The sequence below is a fragment of the Sturnus vulgaris genome, chromosome 1 (assembly GCF_052056855.1).
Source record: "Sturnus vulgaris isolate bStuVul1 chromosome 1, bStuVul1.hap1, whole genome shotgun sequence".
In the NCBI taxonomy this organism is placed as follows: Eukaryota; Metazoa; Chordata; class Aves; order Passeriformes; family Sturnidae; genus Sturnus; species Sturnus vulgaris.
The window spans coordinates 27,979,797-27,998,300 of NC_142243.1; the positions used below are offsets into that span (position 1 = coordinate 27,979,797).

General features: G+C 37.7%; 1 protein-coding gene across 8 annotated transcripts in view; it reads right to left on the reverse strand.

Annotated features, from left to right (window-relative positions):
* Nucleotides 1-11,250: 11,250 nt before the first annotated feature.
* ETV1 (ETS variant transcription factor 1) overlaps nucleotides 11,251-18,504 on the reverse strand; it is a 67,032-nt gene continuing 59,778 nt past the window's right edge. For all 8 annotated transcript variants that reach the window (XM_088162408.1, XM_088162397.1, XM_014894419.2 and 5 more), the window contains 2 exons: nucleotides 16,678-16,779; nucleotides 11,251-14,115 (listed from right to left, as the gene is read on the reverse strand). In XM_088162408.1, coding sequence (XP_088018534.1) covers nucleotides 13,894-14,115; nucleotides 16,678-16,779 — 324 coding nt within the window. In that variant the 3' untranslated portion in view covers nucleotides 11,251-13,893. The remainder of the gene's footprint in view (nucleotides 14,116-16,677; nucleotides 16,780-18,504) is intronic.

Below are 18,504 nucleotides of genomic sequence, written 5' to 3' on the forward strand. Positions count from 1 at the left end.
TTAAGAAAGAATTTGACCTTCTTAACAAAGAATCAGAAACTGAGTACTCTTTCTCTTAATCACTCTCTGAAGCTGAGCTAATTTAATTCCTGGATGCCGCTGATTTCTTTGCTATAGCAGAAATTTGACCTTATAGCTTATAAAAATTGGTTTTTGGTATAAGTGCACTGGAGATGTTTTTATACAGTATTAATTGATGCTTATTGCAAGCTGGATGGCTGATCATTTAAAGCTGTGGTATCAGGAATGCCTTGCTTGTGGTCCTTTGCGACATGACAGCAAGTACAAAGACTATTTAAATCTCTTTGTGAAAACACACAAAAATCAATCCTCTTCCAGAAGGAGGTGCCCTCCAGCACAATCAATACAAACAGGTACAACAATATCTTATGGTGCTTGTCAGCTGCTTTAAACCTTTTTGCTCAGCAGAGCTCACAAAGTGCTGCTGCGTTTCATCTCTGCTGGATTGTGCCAAATGAAGATGCATTCCTAAATGAGTCGCAGGGGCAAATGCTGCCATCAGTTACCCCTGTGCAGATGGCTTTAAGTTCGGCAGGGTTGTACAAGACTGATCTCAACTTAGATCTCATCCACTAGAGTTAAAGAAGATGAATTTGTTTACTGCCTTGAAACTTTTCTTTCCTTTACTTTAGTTGTATTATTGGTTCTTAATGGAAATTTTTGCTCTACATTTTGAGTCTTGCACGCTGGAGAGGCCAGAATACAAAAGGAATCTGAGTCACGACAATCTACGGGTTCTTTCACCCTCCTTCTATTATTAATCAATGGTATTAGCTCTAATTGCAAGGCAACTCATAGAAACTAACTTCTTTGAGAGCTGTATGCCTTGATCAGGTGCACATCTACCAACTGCTTTAACTTTGCTTTGTGTCATTGGGGTTGCTGTGCATTTGTCACACTCCTAACACATGGCTGTGAAAATCCTAGGATTTCTGCAATGACTTTCTGGCAGTCAAGTATTTTCCCCAGAACGCTATGAACCCACGGCCTGATAAGTGGAACTATTTGGTTCCTAGTGCCTATCACCTAGTTCAATCAGTTTTATCTTCTGATACATATCCCTTGAAAATAAGCCCCACAAAAAGCAGAGTGATGAAGAGCTCTGGCTTAACATGATGTTGCTGAGTGTTAGACACAGTAAAATACTCCACCAGCCTAGGACAATATACCTGCACACACATTCAGTACAAAAAGACAGGCTTGTGCAGTTAAAAATTCAACAGTATTTTCCGCTTTTGTGCTGTATTTCTTTATGTAATGAGACATCAAACACCACAACTGAAACAAAATCCCATAAAATCTTGTCCAAACAAGCCCAGTCAAATCAAAATCCCTTTTATGGAAATTAACCTTCTGTGAGAAGAACAGAAAACTCAACCAAATAGGCAGCTGCACAACATTTTGAATTAGTACATTAGCCTTTCAGCCTCGGGAGAACAGAGTGTAAGTTCTGGCATTAGGCACAAAAGCAAACAAATTTTGAGGTCTCATATGAGTCATGCTCATGATGTACTTTTGATAGCTCATGTTCAAAGAAAGGTCACTGTGATTTGGATGGATGGCACAATAGACCTTTAGTTGCTGTTATTAGATAATTTAATAAAAGTAACAGTGAAAAACAAAGAACCATCCTCCTTCATTAACAAAGAATATGCAAATGAGACAGATCCTGGTTTGTGAGTCAGGGACTAGTAGTAGAAATGTTAGTTTTTCAGTATTGCTCCTTTATTCCTTTGACAATACAAAAGATCTTGGGCATAGATGAAATTGGAAGAGGATAGAAAAACCTCCTAGTAAGTCCAAAGAGTAGTTGATATACAAGCACTTTGATAGATCTTTTCTCTTACTGAGATTATAAAGCCTCCAAAATCTCCAATTTTATTCCATACTTTTCAGTTGAGAGGAGCTGCCATTATGGGCCCTGGTTAGCAGGAGATGCCTGTCCTGGCAGCATTCCTGCAGAAATCAGAGATTGGCCCTTGTTTTTTGAAGCTGCTGGGGTCCATCCATGCTGGCCACATCTTAAACATCACCTCCTAAGGTCACAGGAGCAGGCAATTCCCAAATGTCAGAAGTCAGGCAGATGAGGCAAAAGGCCAGCTAGGTTGAACAGGGATCTTCTCTAGGAAATAGGACAAAAAAGGAAGGTGTATGGCCAATGGAATCAAGGTCAAGTGACATGGGAAAAATAGAGAGATGCTGCTTTCTACTCTAGGAAGAAAATTCGTGTGGCCAAAGTTCAGCTGGAGTTCAAGCTGGCCAGAAATGTGGAGGACAATAAAAAGAGTTTTTTCAAATATATTGATGGCAACAGGCAGTGTAAAATTAACATCATCCCATTACAGGATGAGGATTGTTACCTCAAAAACAGAAACAGGGACAAGACAGAGATGTGTAATGCTTTCTTTGTGTTTGAAGTTGATTCATCCATGTTTCAGCAAGGAAGATGTATTTAATACTGCATAATATCCTTCTATAGACTTACAGTGGCCTTATTTTAGTGGACAATGATAGAATAGTTCATACCCTAAGACAATATTGTCTATACTCTACAATATTGCAGATACTTGCTTTTTGTAATATTTTTTCTGTCACAGTACTCCCAGTAAGATATGTTAACTTGTCTGAATATATCATTATGCCTGCCTTAGTTTCCTGAAAATGGGATTTTCACAATGAAAAAGCATGAAACACAGAAGAATATCCTAAGCAAATGGAAAAACGTGGGATAAAAAGAAAAAAGAATTTTTCTCATCTGAAGAGAAAAAGCAGATTGCAGTGTTCTGGTGCTGACAGAGATACATTAAAAAATAAGTAATAGTCTATTACTGCTAAAAAACAGAGGAAGAAAAACTCCTGGATTTGCATGGAGAAGATAGAAAACAACTGGATGCCACATCCCAGTTCTTTAATTTTTATCTCCATTTGTATTCATGCTGATTGGTTTGACCTTGCTCAATTCATACCCTCTATACAAATGTATAAAGAAGGGGCAGAGGCAGAATGAATGAGTCTTCTCATAGCAGGCAAACACAAAAAAATCCAATAAGCTATACAAGATTAGCTTTATCCATATGAAAATGAGGTGGAGCAGGGAAATTTTGGGCCCAGTCCTATTGAATTCAATAGACTTCTGAGTTCTTGTTTTAACTAAGCTGTACAGAAAAAGTCATAGAAGTACTGGAAAAGCTGGAGAACTTACCAAACCATTGATTGGAGCTCTGCTGCCAGAAAATGTTGACAAAAATCGATGCTTCTGATTGTGTTTGGCCTTTGAACTCTGTCCCTTCACAGTTCTGAGTTGCACCTCTGCAGAGAATGTTCATGCATTCAGGAAACTATACATCACTTACAGGTAAAAAAAAAGCAGAGGAACCTAAAGTCTAACTGTCTAGACCTCAAGGCAGACTCAGAGGAAACACCTGAACTGTGTACATTGAAACATTGTGACTAAATATTCTTCTCTTCAACTTATTTTGACAGAGCTGATTATATTTGCAATCCTAAACTCTCTGCTACCAGCTGTAATTATTATACTTAACCTTCAACTCACTATTATTCTTCTTTTTCTTGAAGTCTTCTGAAGACATTCTGTTTTATAGTTCTCAGTGGAAGGTGAACATTTTTCTATTGTTATGCAGAAACTTGCAAAAAATAAATGGATTATACATATGCCAGTCTTATGCCAGTAATGGAAATCTGTTAAATGTTCTTCCTCTCAGAACTGCTAATTTTCACAGTTATTTGAAACTAGACAAAGGAAAAACAAAAAGTTTTATATTTTTAAACTTTGAGTATATACCAGTGCAGTCCTTCCTATAGTCTTTTCTTAGAGATCTGACTATATTTCAAGGCCTGAGTATATTTTAAGTCCTCCTTGATCTACTTCCTTATCTTTTCTGCCCATTTAACCAAAAATTGGCCTGTGTGCTTCCTTTCCAGGGCAATTAGACTGGCTACTTTTATAGACGCTTATTAGAAGATTTTATGTACTGGTAAGAATTTAGTGAAGTTTTTTGTCTTAATTCTGACACACCAGAATAAATGCCTTATGGGGATCACACTAAGTTGTATCTTACAGCTTCAGGATGGCAGAATCATTAATGACATTTCTTAATAGAAGCACTTATATATTAATAATGTATACACTAATTACATGGCTATTATATAAAGTGCCTATAGAGTCTATGTACATGAATAGTATCCATGTAGTAAATCACAAAGCTATATGTCAACTGTAATTATCCATTCATTTTTAACTTCATTTTTCCTGCTCCATTGGGCAATGTCACATTCCAGCAATATGGAAAAGTTAATCTTCCTTTCTTTTCTTTTCTGATAAAATTTTCCTTCTTTTCTCACAAAACCTGAAGTTTAGGAAAAATAAGAACCACCAATTTCTGTCTTATAAAAGTCTGAAATAATTGACAACTTTTGTTGAAAGAAACAGTTTGAATATGTGCCTGTGCACACATATATTAGCTAACACATCTGTGCTACTTCTCTGTAGATGCTCTCTTTTGACCTCACTTTGAAATTCTTTGTCAGATCTTCAGACTTTCCATCTCAGTCATTGACTTTATGAGCAGAAAACTGAAGAAACCTGTGCCACTATTTAAAATTTTCTAAACACTTGAAGAATAGTTTTTTCTTTCTTCTTATTTTTTATTTTTTATTTTTTCTTTTTTAGCATATGAGGTTCGGGGGAAAAATTGCTTAGGACTGTTGCAATAAAAGCCTTTTTTATATGGGCAGGGGGAAAGCTGTAAAATATACTTCTGTCTCCAGAAAGAATAAGCATGGAAATAACAAGCAGCTCGGGCACAGTAATACAACCCCTTCATATCCATGTCAATAAAAAACCCTATACCACATTGCTCTATGATTATTCTATAATTATGACATAGCAACAACTGTATTCAGTAGAGTGGGTTACAGGCTTTAGCTTTAAATCTGGATTTTACATTTCAACAACAAGTATAAAGGAAGAGATTAGGAATTCTGATAGCTATTGAATTTTAAAGGGAGACCTTATTTTTCCTTCAAAAGTAGGGTCATGAGAAAAGGAAGCTACCCTATACCTGTCTAAACATTTAAAACCTGAGATATTGGAGAGGCTTGCTTTGCTTGGTGTCCTTTTTTGCTATGTATATAGGCCCTCCTAAGGGCCTTTTCTTTAACAATAATGTTACCATCCATGAACGGATTTGAATTTTTTTCTCTTATCAATATAGAGCTTCATTTTCTTACATGATGAGAGTTTCATTTTCGAACGTGATGATGTTTTCTTTAGCACGTCTCCTTGAAAAATCCAGTTGGGTCTTTTTTATAAGCAAGTTTGAGACCATTTCATGTAGTGAAAAATTAATTGGCTTGAGGTACTTACATGTCCTAGGTGTGCAGTCCAAGAGAAGCTGAACTCATCTACTGTCCCAGAATGAAAGGTCTCTTAGCAAGCCTTTCTAAGCTGATTTTTGTTTCTCATGAATTATAATTTACAGCTTGCAGTTGCCAATTTGCACCAAGACTGAAAGTTTTAATCTCCTTTCCTTATGATTAATGGTTTTAGGATTCTTTCCTTGCTCTTGTCTACAGGATACATCTATGACAGCCTGTCCTCCTAATGTATGGAACTACTGTCTGTCCCATTTAGAGCTTGTATAAGAATTCAGCTCACACTTGCAATGATATTTTAGACTGATACCATTTTGGGACAATGAGTCAGCAGGTCACACTTCTCTGGCTAAATCTTCTTATATAAATTTTTAGAAATACTGACTTCCCATTATAGTTTATGCACATGGTCACCCCTAAGTAACACAAATCAGCCAAATAAAAGTGCCTTTAGTCTTCCAAAAATATTACTAACTGAAGACATCACATACACAGTATTTCCAGAGTTTTTGTATTATTTTACATGAAAGATTCAGGTCTCTTGCTGTCTTTGTTATAAGCATCCCATCAAAATCGAAACCTTCCTGTCATGAGAAATCTGGTCTTGGATCCACACCTGCTTTCAGAGAATCACATGCTTTGCTCTGTTGATAAAATTGATATAAATGGATGAAGTCACCTAAGGTTTTAAGGAAGAGGCCAAGTCTGATAAAATTATGATACGTGCTGCTTAATGTTATCTGTGGAGGCTGGAACTTAGAGCATTATGGAATATGGAATTGATAAATTTAGAGGCAATATGAGAATAGAATGACATTTGTTAGCGTGTTTTTCTCTCTCTCCTTACTTTTGAAGGTTATAACTTCTTAGCTCTACTTCAACCCTTGATGTTATTATATAGCCTTAGTTTCCTATATGCAAAAGTGTCCCACAGAGAGCAAATATTATGGTGAAATGTGAGGTGTTAGTGGTAGGGATATAGAGTGAATATTACTCACTAACTGGTCAAATTTTATTCTTGTTTTTTTTTCCGTTTCTTCTTTGTTGAAAGACATACAGTTCCCAGCTAAACATAAGTGCAGCAATATTTCTCTTCTCCCATTAAAAATAACTCCAACCCCAATGTCAGCAGCTATGTAATCACGCACAAATGTTTGCAATTTAGTGTAAAAAATCCAAATAACTTGAGTTGTGTTACCTCCATTTTAGTTCAGTTCAAGGACCCAAACAAAATGCTGTACACAGACCTACCTTGTACCAATAGAAATTTGGGCCTTCATTTCAAATACTCATGTCCAGGTATACCTGAGTCATCTGTAGCCAAAGGTATATTCCTTTGTAGGTCTAGCCTTTCTGGCTACATCTGCAATGTACCTGATTTTTGCTAATACAGAGAATGGCTGGAAGCTTAGTGCAGCCCTAAAGACTTGTAAATGGTGACATGGTCTTTGTGACAAGCTGGGCAGGTAGCCTGGCCCTACAAATCCCAGATACCTTTGTAGAGACTAGTGCTGATCCACTGGGAGCAGAGACTCCAGCACAGAGTCTGCCAGCATTGGTCAAAAAAGTTACTTGCAAGGATTAGAGGTGTGTATAGAGCTCCATCAGAGGGCTTTATACAAAATGACTTGTCTACATCAGTAGAATTCAGAAGACATGTACTTTTGTTTCATTTCATGTTTTATTATTGGTGTCATGCTATGCCCCAGGTCTTGATCATTTGTATATCTTTCTGTAGAAAGCAACAAGTAAAAAAGTCCTGTGTATATACTATGCTAGACAGGCATACACATTACCAAATACAGGCTATAGTCGTTGTTAACATAAAGCTACATAGCTGATTTCAAGGAAACCAAGCTTGAGTTATACCAATCCACAATCTGCCCCATTTTTCTGAAAGGTATTCTTTTTTCTTTTGTGTTTGTGGCTTTTGTTGGGTTCTTTTTTAGTGCAGTGGGATGAAAAAGACATTACGTTTACAGCCCCAAACATTTTCAGCATATTCCACTATCTTGTTTGCTCTTTTAACAACTACTGAACACTGTGCAGACGATTTTACTAAATAATCAAGAATCCCTCCAAAGACAGAACCGATATTCCTGTTCTTGGGGATATGCTACCAAGGCCAACCACATCCCCAGTGCAGCTCTGAGCCTAACACATTTGGCCCACTGACCACAAAGTGCACTGCCTCCAATTACCTTTTCTCTCTTGCTCTTATCTCAGTGTACTGACTCTGCACTTATCTTAGTCCCTTCCTTTTATCTAAAACACTGCAATCTTCCAAGTCCCCTAATGCAGTCCATGGTTTGACTCCTGTTGTCCTTGTCTAATGTTATCATCCCTTTCTGTGTTTTACTTTCTCTCTTCCTTTTCCTGAAGCACTCCCACAAGCACTAGGGTCTTAAAAAATCACTGCTGTTTACAGAGTTTATTACTTTCCATCATTTCTTATGATTCTCCTGCAGCATGTCGTTCAAATAATTATCTTTGTGATTTACTGTATCGGTCATATAACCTCCTTCTTCCTGTACTAATCAGCTCTGGAATAGCTACTTGGTAGAGCCAGATTGCCCCTGACAGACTTTTTCCCATCTCTGTGCTTCCTCACTCAAGCATTCAGGGATCATGCTCTCTCTGGTCTTCTACATACACACAGAGCCCCTCGCCAGATCTTCCAGGGCAGGCTCACTCTGGCTGGCCAGGAAACAGCCTAAACTGCAGATTTCAGCAAATGTCTCAAGCTCTGAGGAGCTGGTGCCTCTACAAAAAATCTCTCACTGCCTCTGTTTAGGTGGCATAGCCATATGCCACTGCCCATGCAAGATTTTGACTGAAAGTCACCATAGAAAGCCTTTTGCAGTACATCTAAAATATTCAGCACTCTGTACACAAGCTTCTACTAAGTGCCACTGTACTGATGAGCAGACTGTTCACTAAAATATCATGAGAGACTGAAGAATTGGCTTAAACTATCTTCAGGTCGATCAGCTGGGTCCTATCACTGAAGGGAGGGGAAAAGAAAATGGTGAATTCTCCTCAACTCTTTCCTTTTCAGGACAACAGCAAGGAAATACCATAGCCTCTACTGAAAATTACACAGCAAAAATGCTATTTTGGACACCAATTCTCTACTTGCTTACTTGGAAAGTAATTGTGGAAAGTAATACATATAGACATTCCTTCTGAAACAAAGCCAGTCGTAGATATCAAAAACTACCAAACCACCTCACCCCCCCCAAATCCAGCCAGTGGCTGTAGTTACCTCTCTACCACACAACTAAAAAGCATTTATATGGACATACGTGCTTTGTAAGAGCAAAGACAAAGACACAGAGTTATGGCTTACCAGATCCAAATGCTTGATTGTTACCCTGCCTCAGGGTTACCTTCCTGTAACTCATTTAAAAGGTCGTTTAAAACGAACAAAATTTCAAGGTACACCGAGTATTTTTGAGGTCAGACCAATGAAACTATATAATAAGGACAATACAGCAGTATTAAAGACATGATACATTGCTAGAGTAAATACTACTATAGCTTTGGAGAACCTGATGTATGGATAACTTCTTGAAGTTTATTTACCCTTTTCTTTTGGTGATGTGTGTTATGGCATTTTCACACAAAAGAAGTTCTTTGGGAAAATGTCAACAAGACACTTCATAGACATTTTCAGACTATTACATAAGAAGATGGCACAGCTATTTCCTTCCCACAGAAATTAAATTGGTGTTCAGGGAGGAAACCAATATTTCAACCTCCTGAAGACTGAAGCAAACTTTACCTACTTACAATCATGAAAGCTGGGAGGTAAGGGACAGCACAGACAGATATGGGTAATCCTGCAGTTTTAAAGTGCTACTGCCCCCAGCTTTCCATCCTGCTCCTCTCCCAGAGATTACTGCTCTCATAGCAGGAGAAACAAAAGACAGTGCACTGTAGTTCCTTCTTCTGTAAGAGCACAGGGAGAGCAGGGCTCAGTGCTGTATTGCAGATGCTCCAATTCTCGGCCTGGTATCTTAGCAAAATGCGGTGGACTTTGAACTGGGGTTTCTGAGGCAGAGGCACCTGCCCTCAGCTGCTACCTCCTTTCCAAGTAGAGTAGCAAGTAGCCTCTGAAATAAAACCAAACCAAGAAAACCAGAAAACTGCCCCCTCCCTGCAAAAAAACACCCCAAAATAATCCAAAAAACCAAACAAAAAACCCAAAAAACAAACCAAAATAGCAAAATAAAAACAAACTAACAACTAACAAACTAACTAACAAAAAACAAAATAAAACTCCCCCAAAAATCCCCCAAACCCAAACAAAATCTCAAACACACAACAGAAAAATCCTCACATAAGCAGAGAACTGAGAAATTAATTTCCTAGGCTCTTATTGCTAGATCCTAGGCTCTTATGTTACTGGAATTTTCCAAAGTGATGATTCTTAGAGTATACGATACCATATTAATTAAGACTCCCAAAAAATCTTTGAAGGAGACTATTTAGAAAAGTACTATTAATGTGTGCACTGAATAGGGCTGTTTATGGGTGCTATTACCTGTAATACATGAACTGAAGCTAATGCTCTCCAGGAGCAAGTAGAGCCATTAACAACTCAAAGATTTCCTCATAATACCTTTTGCACACATTGATCTGTTTCCTGCTATTAAAAACCAACCAAACAAAAAAAAACCACAAAGAAGGCAAAAATATTTAATAGATTATATTGTCCTGTGAAGATGGACGTGAAGCCCAACCCAGTCAGATGTCAAGGGCAATAAAACTCGAAGCATTAATTCCTGGGGAATAGGCCCAGGTAGCAGAGAATCCCAAAGATGAAAAGATTCTGAGCAAAGGGCTCTTTGCAGGGAATTTCTGGAGAAAAGAAACATATGTATCCCAGTTTCTCCTAGTAACCTCACCAGACCACTGTCAGTACAACAAGCAGATTTGGTCTGAGAAGCAGATGAAATTTGCTCTTTCAGTGACTGTAATGTTAAGGTTTGCCCTGTCACTGGTGTGTAAGAAAGTTAGGCTGGTGTAACCTTGGAGAGAAAGGGGCGGGCTCTTTGCCATGGAAGTCATATCCCTAAAGAAAAACCTAACTTGCTAACTCTCTCAAATGTATTCTAAGGGAATCTGCCAAGTCCTTCACTAACTTCACCTGTGCTCCACTATTGGTGCAAGTGATCTGTGATGGCACATGAAACCTAAGCCCTTTCAGCTGTTCCAGGGCTGGGTCTTCCAGGGATGCCTCCCAGCTTTGCTTCACCCCAGCTCTACCCTGTCTGCCCCACTGCTCTGCCCAGCACAGAGACAGACGAGCAGAGACAAGCTCATTCTATTACAGCTCCTACTAAAAACAAGTGAAAGCTGCATATTCCCTGCACTTGTGGTACAGCTTGAAAACAAAACTAAAATACCCTTAAATCAACCAAATGAAAACCCAGCCCCCTTACCCCAGCCCCAAACATCCCACATTCAAATCCTGTAGGGTATTTAAATGCCCTCTGAAAATGTGTAAGTGTTCTTAGTAGGAATCAATCCCAAAATATACACAGACCATCCTCCTCCCTTCTGTCAGTAAAATGCAATGAGTGTATTTGTACTGTACAATGTACCGCTTTGGTAATCTGACTCCTGGCTCATATATACATACACTTGAATTGTACATACTCCTCACCTTTTTTTTAACCCATTCTCTTTTTTTTTTTCTTTTTTCGTTGCACTTTGAAGCAAGCCATTCCAGGCACTGGGGACAGACCATCCTCTCCTCTCCCAAAAGAATAACTTTTCTGCAGGGGGCCTCTCCAAATCAAATGGTTAGGAATCCAATACACAACAATCTTGCAGAAATCAGCTGCCAGATTTATTATTCTACCTGAAAACCCCCAAACAAACCAAAACAACAAAAAAAAAAAAACAAAAACCAAAAAAAACCCCAACCCCAAACAAACAAAAAAGTGGAATAAAAATAGACTTTAAATAAACCTCTTAGGTACATTTTAAAAAGGGTTAATCAGTTCAGTGAAAGACTTTTTTGTCTTCTGCTGAGAGATCATGTAATGTTGGTCTGACTGCTTGTTTTGTTCAGTGAGTCACTACCGTATACAGATATAAATATATTTTTTCTTCTTAAATATTACACATTCGATGCAATTTTTAATTTTTTTTCCTTTTTTTTTGTCCAACCCCCTTCCCAAATACCCACATCCTGCCACAGGCAAGAGGCGCTCTGTGCTGACATTAAAGAACCAAAACCAATCCAAGGACTTTTCATCAAAGCATGTTTCATTTGAACCTTATTTCAATGGGAACCACAATTTTTTAAACAATATTACTCAACATTTTCCCTTTCCTTTTTGCTAGTTCTGCAATTTTAGGCTTCTTTTTCTCAGTTGATTACCAAATATTTAAGTGCCATTGAGACCTATGGATGACAGAATTAGGTGGCATATTAAGGCATATATCATAAAATATGTTGTCTCATGGATCTAGGTAAATTAAATACCTGCCCAAATGCTTTTTATGCACCTGTGGTTTCTAGTGACCACTACTTCTTTACTTTTGATTAAATGTGTATTAAAATATTCATAACTTAAGTAGTGTCTTAACTGTCAAAGGATGGAAGATTAACCCACCACCTAGGACTGTCTTTGAAATCCATTCATTATGATGAAAATAATTCTTGGTTTTTTTATGTTTATGTATTTATTTTTCTCCCACATCTTGACAATCTAGGAAAATGAAGTACTTCATATAGTACCTATTTAAATTTCACTGGGCAAAATGAGATCCAATTCTTACCTCTCTCTCCATCCCTTCAGACTATGAATTATTGTATTTCAAAAAAGGTGCTCATAAATATTTTAAACTTCTGGGGTTTTGCCACTTTTTGTTTTTGTTTTACATACAGAATAGCACATGTTTGTATTCAAGGTAACCCCTGTCAAAAAATAAAACAATTTGAAAAAATAACAAAGCAACCAAAAAAACCCCCTCAAAATTTAAATTGTCTTCTGAGCATATCTGATCACATTTACATTTAGTGTCCAAAACAAGTTGATTGGTAACACCAGTGCCAGCACTACAACATCATACAGCAACTTCATGGTATTCTTTGACAGTTCATCTCTGTTCCACCAAAAATTACAAAAGGTTCTGCAGAGCTTTCCTTAGCAAGCTGAAGCTTACTAGTCATTTGTGGATGCGCATAAAAGCTGCTTATAGCACAGCTATGGCGTAAGCTATTTTCTAAGCAATAAATGGTTCAAGTCATCTATTTTGTCCTGAAATGCTACCTGTAGTTACAGCATTGCTTATAAATGGTCATAGTAAATTCAGCATCAAAGAGAATATTACAGAAAAAGACAGCAGCAGAAGCATTAGCATTATCTAGTATTTATATATGTTATCAACATAACACAGCAGTAAAAGGTTTAAATGCATATTAATGGGTACCGTGTCTAAAAATTACTAAAGTACCTATTTAGTGTATTGGATATTTTTCTCAAGGAGTGCTTGCTGTGTCTAAACAGCATAATTAGATATGTGACTTAGTACAGTTAATTCCTATTGATTAAATAACTTATTTATGTACCAAAGGAAATGGAAGGATACAAAATGTTTTCTCCCTCCTGATCATGATCCTGTATTTAATGCTGACATGATCGTCAGAAAGCCTACTCCATGTAATTACTACCCTCAAATGGATCTTGAAAAATCAACGCCATACCATATGGGCCATATATGTATAACAATATGGCACCAGATACAGAATGCAGCTTGCAGTCTGAAGTCAGGGATTTCACTGCTTGGTCACTGTACTTAGTCTGTCATTAAATAGCGCCTTTTTTTTTTTTTTTTTTTTTTTTTTTTTTTGAGGTCATACACAAAAGAAACAAAAACAAAAAGAAGAAATTAAAAAAAAAAAAACACCTTAGGAGAATTATCTGGTTGTTCTCAGAGGCAAGGTACAAGATCTGCCACTGGAAACTTCTAAATTAAATGCTGTGGTATATGATTTGCTTCTCTTTTATAACTGCAGAAAGATAATTAAGAATGGCAAGACAAATGCCCTAGGCATGCTGTGCTGATATCATCATCAAAAGTGGTTATTTTGCACAATGAGAATTAACTGTACTACGGATACCCAGAGAAAATGTACAATATCTTATGCTGATATGAAACAAAACAGACATGATATAGCTTTTTTTTGTACTTAAAACCTGTATGTTCCCTTCCCAAACTTAAGTAAAAAGCAAACCCACCCTTCTCCTCCTTTTACACAGAATAACATTTAGGTTCCAACCCTCCCCTTTCAAATAAAGTGCGCTGTCCATGGCAGACCATAGGAGTAATGCAACAGGAAAAGCCCCTTTTAGTGTACTATTTAAAAAACAAACTGAAGTCGATTCAGCTTTCCTCTGGGTCTTGGGAAAGAGGAGAAGCTTAAGGGGAGGGAGAAACACCCCTTCAGTGTCAGTGCTGTTAATAGACATAGCCTTCGTTGTAGGGGTGGGTGTTGCAGCAGCCTCCGTCCTGCATGTAGACCATGCTCTCATCGAAGTGGGACAGAGGCACAGTGTCCTCCTCATTGATGTGGCGCTCCATGTCAGTCTTCAGTAAGGGGCGCTGGTTGTCGGGAAAAGCCATGGAGAAAAGCGCTTCAGGGTCACAAACAAACTTGTAGACGTATCTTTCTCCAGCCACCTTAGGACAACAGAAGGGGGAAAAAAAAGGTGCAGCATAAGGCCTCGTGTTTTGCAACTCCAAGTTCAACAGTCTTGTAGAGAATTCACCTTTGTTACACAATTAATAATGTGACAGCAGAGCTGGTAAGGCAGTGACCTAGCAAAGACAAGTGGGACCTGCCAAAGCAGACTGTGCAGAATGCTCTTGATTTTGCCACACGTGACATCCTGTTGGAAGATGAACTAAGTATTCTACTTCTAAACATTTGTTTGCAATCGTTTCCTATACTTAACCACAAATGGAACTGTTCTTATTGGAAAATGTAAACAAATTGTCACTACAGTGGCAAAATAAAATTACACACTCTGTGTGCGAAGTGGAAAAAAGAATCACATTGCACGACAGAGACCTGGATTTCACTTTACACGGATTGATTCATACTTACATAAAAAAGCACTTTAGTTATAGTGCATGCTGATTGCACAGGGACAGCGTAAGCAAATACGTAGGCTAATATGTACTTAACAATTGCTCATGCAAAGCTGGGATTTGCTTATGGAGGGGCAAAGATCCTAAAGTTTTCCCTTAATCAGAAACAGCCTTAAATGTCTATGCTTCAATTTCCTAAAAGCTGGAGAATGATAAAAACAACACAGAATTGCTCTCTTATTACAAACAACAAACGGAAGTCAATGTAGTGTCTTCTCAGGTACCTTATTTTAAAAATTGTGCTTTAAAATATGCATTAGGTTGCATGCTCACAATTTATTATTTTTTTTTAAAAATAAAAATCATATTGTCTGCTTCTTGCAACTCTAGCTACCATAGCAATGAAGTGAGTTAGTGAACACATAAAAAGTGTTGCAAACTTAACAACTCTCCTCTTATAGGTGCAAAATAGTTTGAAGCACCTCTTTAATCTGTCAGTTTATTTATTCTACAAATAGAATTTGGTAGGGACTGTATCTGCAGCAGAATTTTTAAAAACAAATTAACGTCAGCAAGTCTGATAGACTAGAGGTTGCATTCAGAAATCAGGCTTTTGCATAACCTGCTATCATTGTTGATTTAAAAAAAAAAAAAAAGGAGGGAAAATATACATACATACTTTGCCATAAAGAAACCTGCTTTGCATCTACAACCTTCATTAGTTTTTAACATATACGAACTGGCCAGATAGAGTGATACCTGGACAAACTTGAAACATTGCTATGTCAGAAAAGTAAGCGTGCAAGCTAGCTTCCAAAACCTGTGTTAAACACATTCTTGTAGATAATAAAGCAGTAGTTTAGAATGCAGCAAGCTAGCTGTCAAAAGTCCTTGTAAACTTTCCATGTTAAATGGATGTGTGGGTGGGTTGGGGCAGCATTATCAGCCTTCTGGTATTTCTATCCCCACCTTTTCAACTTGCTTCACTCTGCTACTTTTTTTTTGCCCGTGCTGCCTTTGAAGTGTGCTGGCAGCAGAGTTGCCTATGCTGCTGAGCTGTAACCTGCAACAGGGAACTCCTCTGCCTGAAGCACCAGTCAGCAAAACCAAGTGCTGCTGCTTCTCCCTGATCGGACCCAGTTTCCAATCCACTTTCCAAAGACTCAGCACAGTTACATGACACACAAAAATGCATGAGGTGCTGAGCTACTGAAGAACTGTTAAGCCAATACTAGCCCAGATTGTTGTCCAAGTTGACTACTGGTAGTGAAAAAGAAGTGCACTACAGCAATCCCATAATCTAAGAAAGAGAACTTGTAAGACTTCACAAAGCCTATTAGAAAAGTTGCCCAGTAACTTGAGCTGAGATCACTGTTAGATCACTGTTTCCATTCATGGAATTGACATATGACAAGATTAAACATGCTCATTATCACTGGTCACAAGACCAATGTGAAAAGACATGAAATAAGTTTTGCAGTCCAAGGTATTTATTACAATCTTTGATCACCCTTGGCAATTTTGTAGATACAGCAGACTGGTCTCTACTATTGATTTCTCAGTCAATCTACTAGGTACTACACAGCAAGATTTACAAATCAGCAAGCCACAATAGGAGGATGGATTGAATACTGTCAGCAAGACTAGCCTGTAATATATAAATTCTTGTTAAATATTTCTTCTAAATCAGTCCATTAAATTCCACTCAAAACCAGTATTACTACACCACCAGTGGTAAAAATATTAAAGTACTTGGTATGTTATTAGGTATAATTATTCTCCCCTATCTTGCACTTACTAAAGTACCCAAGCACTGGGCAGCTAATTTAGATCTGCAAAACATTAATCATACTGTACTCTACCGTTTGCCTTTCCCAGCTGCCAGGAAGCTCTTTTGGATATTTTTGAATATTCCTTCTTTCCTTATAATCATGAAATGCATTGTGTGAACTAAAACCACAGACATTTTTTACATATTAAAAAAAAAAATCTTAATGCATATGCTGGACCTAGTAAGTCCAAAAGCTTGGTGTTTGCCTAAGCAGATGAAAAAACTACCTGAGCCATGCAATTACAAGTACTCCTTGTAAACTGACCGATGGATTAACAAGCCAGACTCTGGTGAAATGTAATACAAAATTAGCTACTCACCTTTTGCATGATTCCCTTTTCATAATAGTAGCGAAGCGATCGGCTAAGTTTATCATAGTTCATAGCTGGCCTGTTTTTCTGAATCCCCCAGCGACGTGCCACCTGCCACAAAAATGGATGAGCAATGATTTGTTAAATGCATTTAACAAGCAGATCTTATCATCAGATACTTTAGTAGGGGATGCAGAAGAGAAAACCCTGCAGGTGCAACAAATAGGAAAAAGTTGCCATGACCTGAACTTCCCATGAATTCTGCTATGAATTTTAATTGGATGTACATCATCATTAAACTTGAAACAGACTTATTGGACTATGTGGTGGAGGGTTAGGGTTTTTCTTTGCTTTTTGATAAAGAAAACCAATGAAAAAATGAAGCCATACAAAGAGATGACAGACAAAAATATTTAGTAAGTTCCACCTGAAAACTTTCACGAAACTTTTCTTCAGTTTGATACTATAGATAATTATACCGTGTCTGCCTTTTCCTTGCTGTCTGAAAAAAAGAGTTGTTTTAAACACACATGCATACACATTTAGGTCATGAACTAATACAGACTGTACTTGGAATGACAGCAATGTTGCAATTATTAGGAGATACGAGTCAAAAGACAACTCCCAGTCTTAAACATTACCTCAGCAAAAAAAAAAAATATATCTGAGGAGGCAGAATAATTGCTTGGAAGAACTATATGGTGGTATGAAAACTGGAACAGAAATATCATAGTTTCAGTCGTATCATTTCCCTTAAAAATAACAATAAAAAGTGAATTACAAGTAACTCATGAAACTATTCCATAGAGAACAATATGCCTTCTTCTCTGACTTATGTTTTCTACTTGACTTTATGCTTCCTGTTTTATTGCTAAAGATAGTTTTGGACAAAGCGACCCTTTGTTTAAAGAGCTTAACTTCTTATTCCTCGCCTGAAATTTAATCGGCTATTGGTGACATTTCAATTACTGTCTGTAAAAATGACTATAATATCACCAGAGGGGAAAAAAAGGCAGAGCTGATGAACTCTTTAAAGCACATTTTATAAAAATGATTGAGAGGTGCATATGCACAGAGCTCTGGAAAAACGACAAGAGTAGCCAAGCAGCTTCTCTGCAGACTGCTCTGCAAAACTTCCCGTAGGTGTCTGGAGCTTTTTGATGCAAGCCACGACAACATGCAGCACTGAGCAAAATCCATGATTTCAGTGTCCACCTGGAAAATAATTTCTAAAATTTCTTTTGAAAGCATTATTTCCTTTCAGTGATGCAGCTTTTCAGGCTTATGTAAATTATCATGGCTCTGCTAACTTCAGCTATATTTTAGCTGTACTGAAATACACCTCCAATCATGTAAATTTATTACAGCTGCAGATCTGGCCTAGATGCCTTTGATTCACTTATTCATTTTTGTAACACATGACCACATGACTCCTTTTTTATTCCTTCCAAGGTTTTTTTTTTCGCATTAATCGGAGTCTTAAAAGTCCCCAACATAACAGGCTTGCAAAATAAATAAATACACAGCAAAGATAAACAACAAGTAACGGTAAAGAATATGTTACATTGTGTGGTATTTTGACACTCCTAGACAAGCAATCAGGTCCAGTTCCCATCCCTGAATGCATAGCATATACCTAGCTCTGCTCTGTGGAAGAGATTCAGGCTTCTACCCTTCTACCCTACCTTCCTGCTGAAGGTTGCTGTCCCTGTGACAAGCCTGGACAAATGGACCTATGCCCAATTCTCAGGCTCCACAGTTCACAGTTACTTACTTTCTGAATGAACTATGGCACTCCAGGAGCTGATACATATTCATTTTTGTTGTCACTCTTTC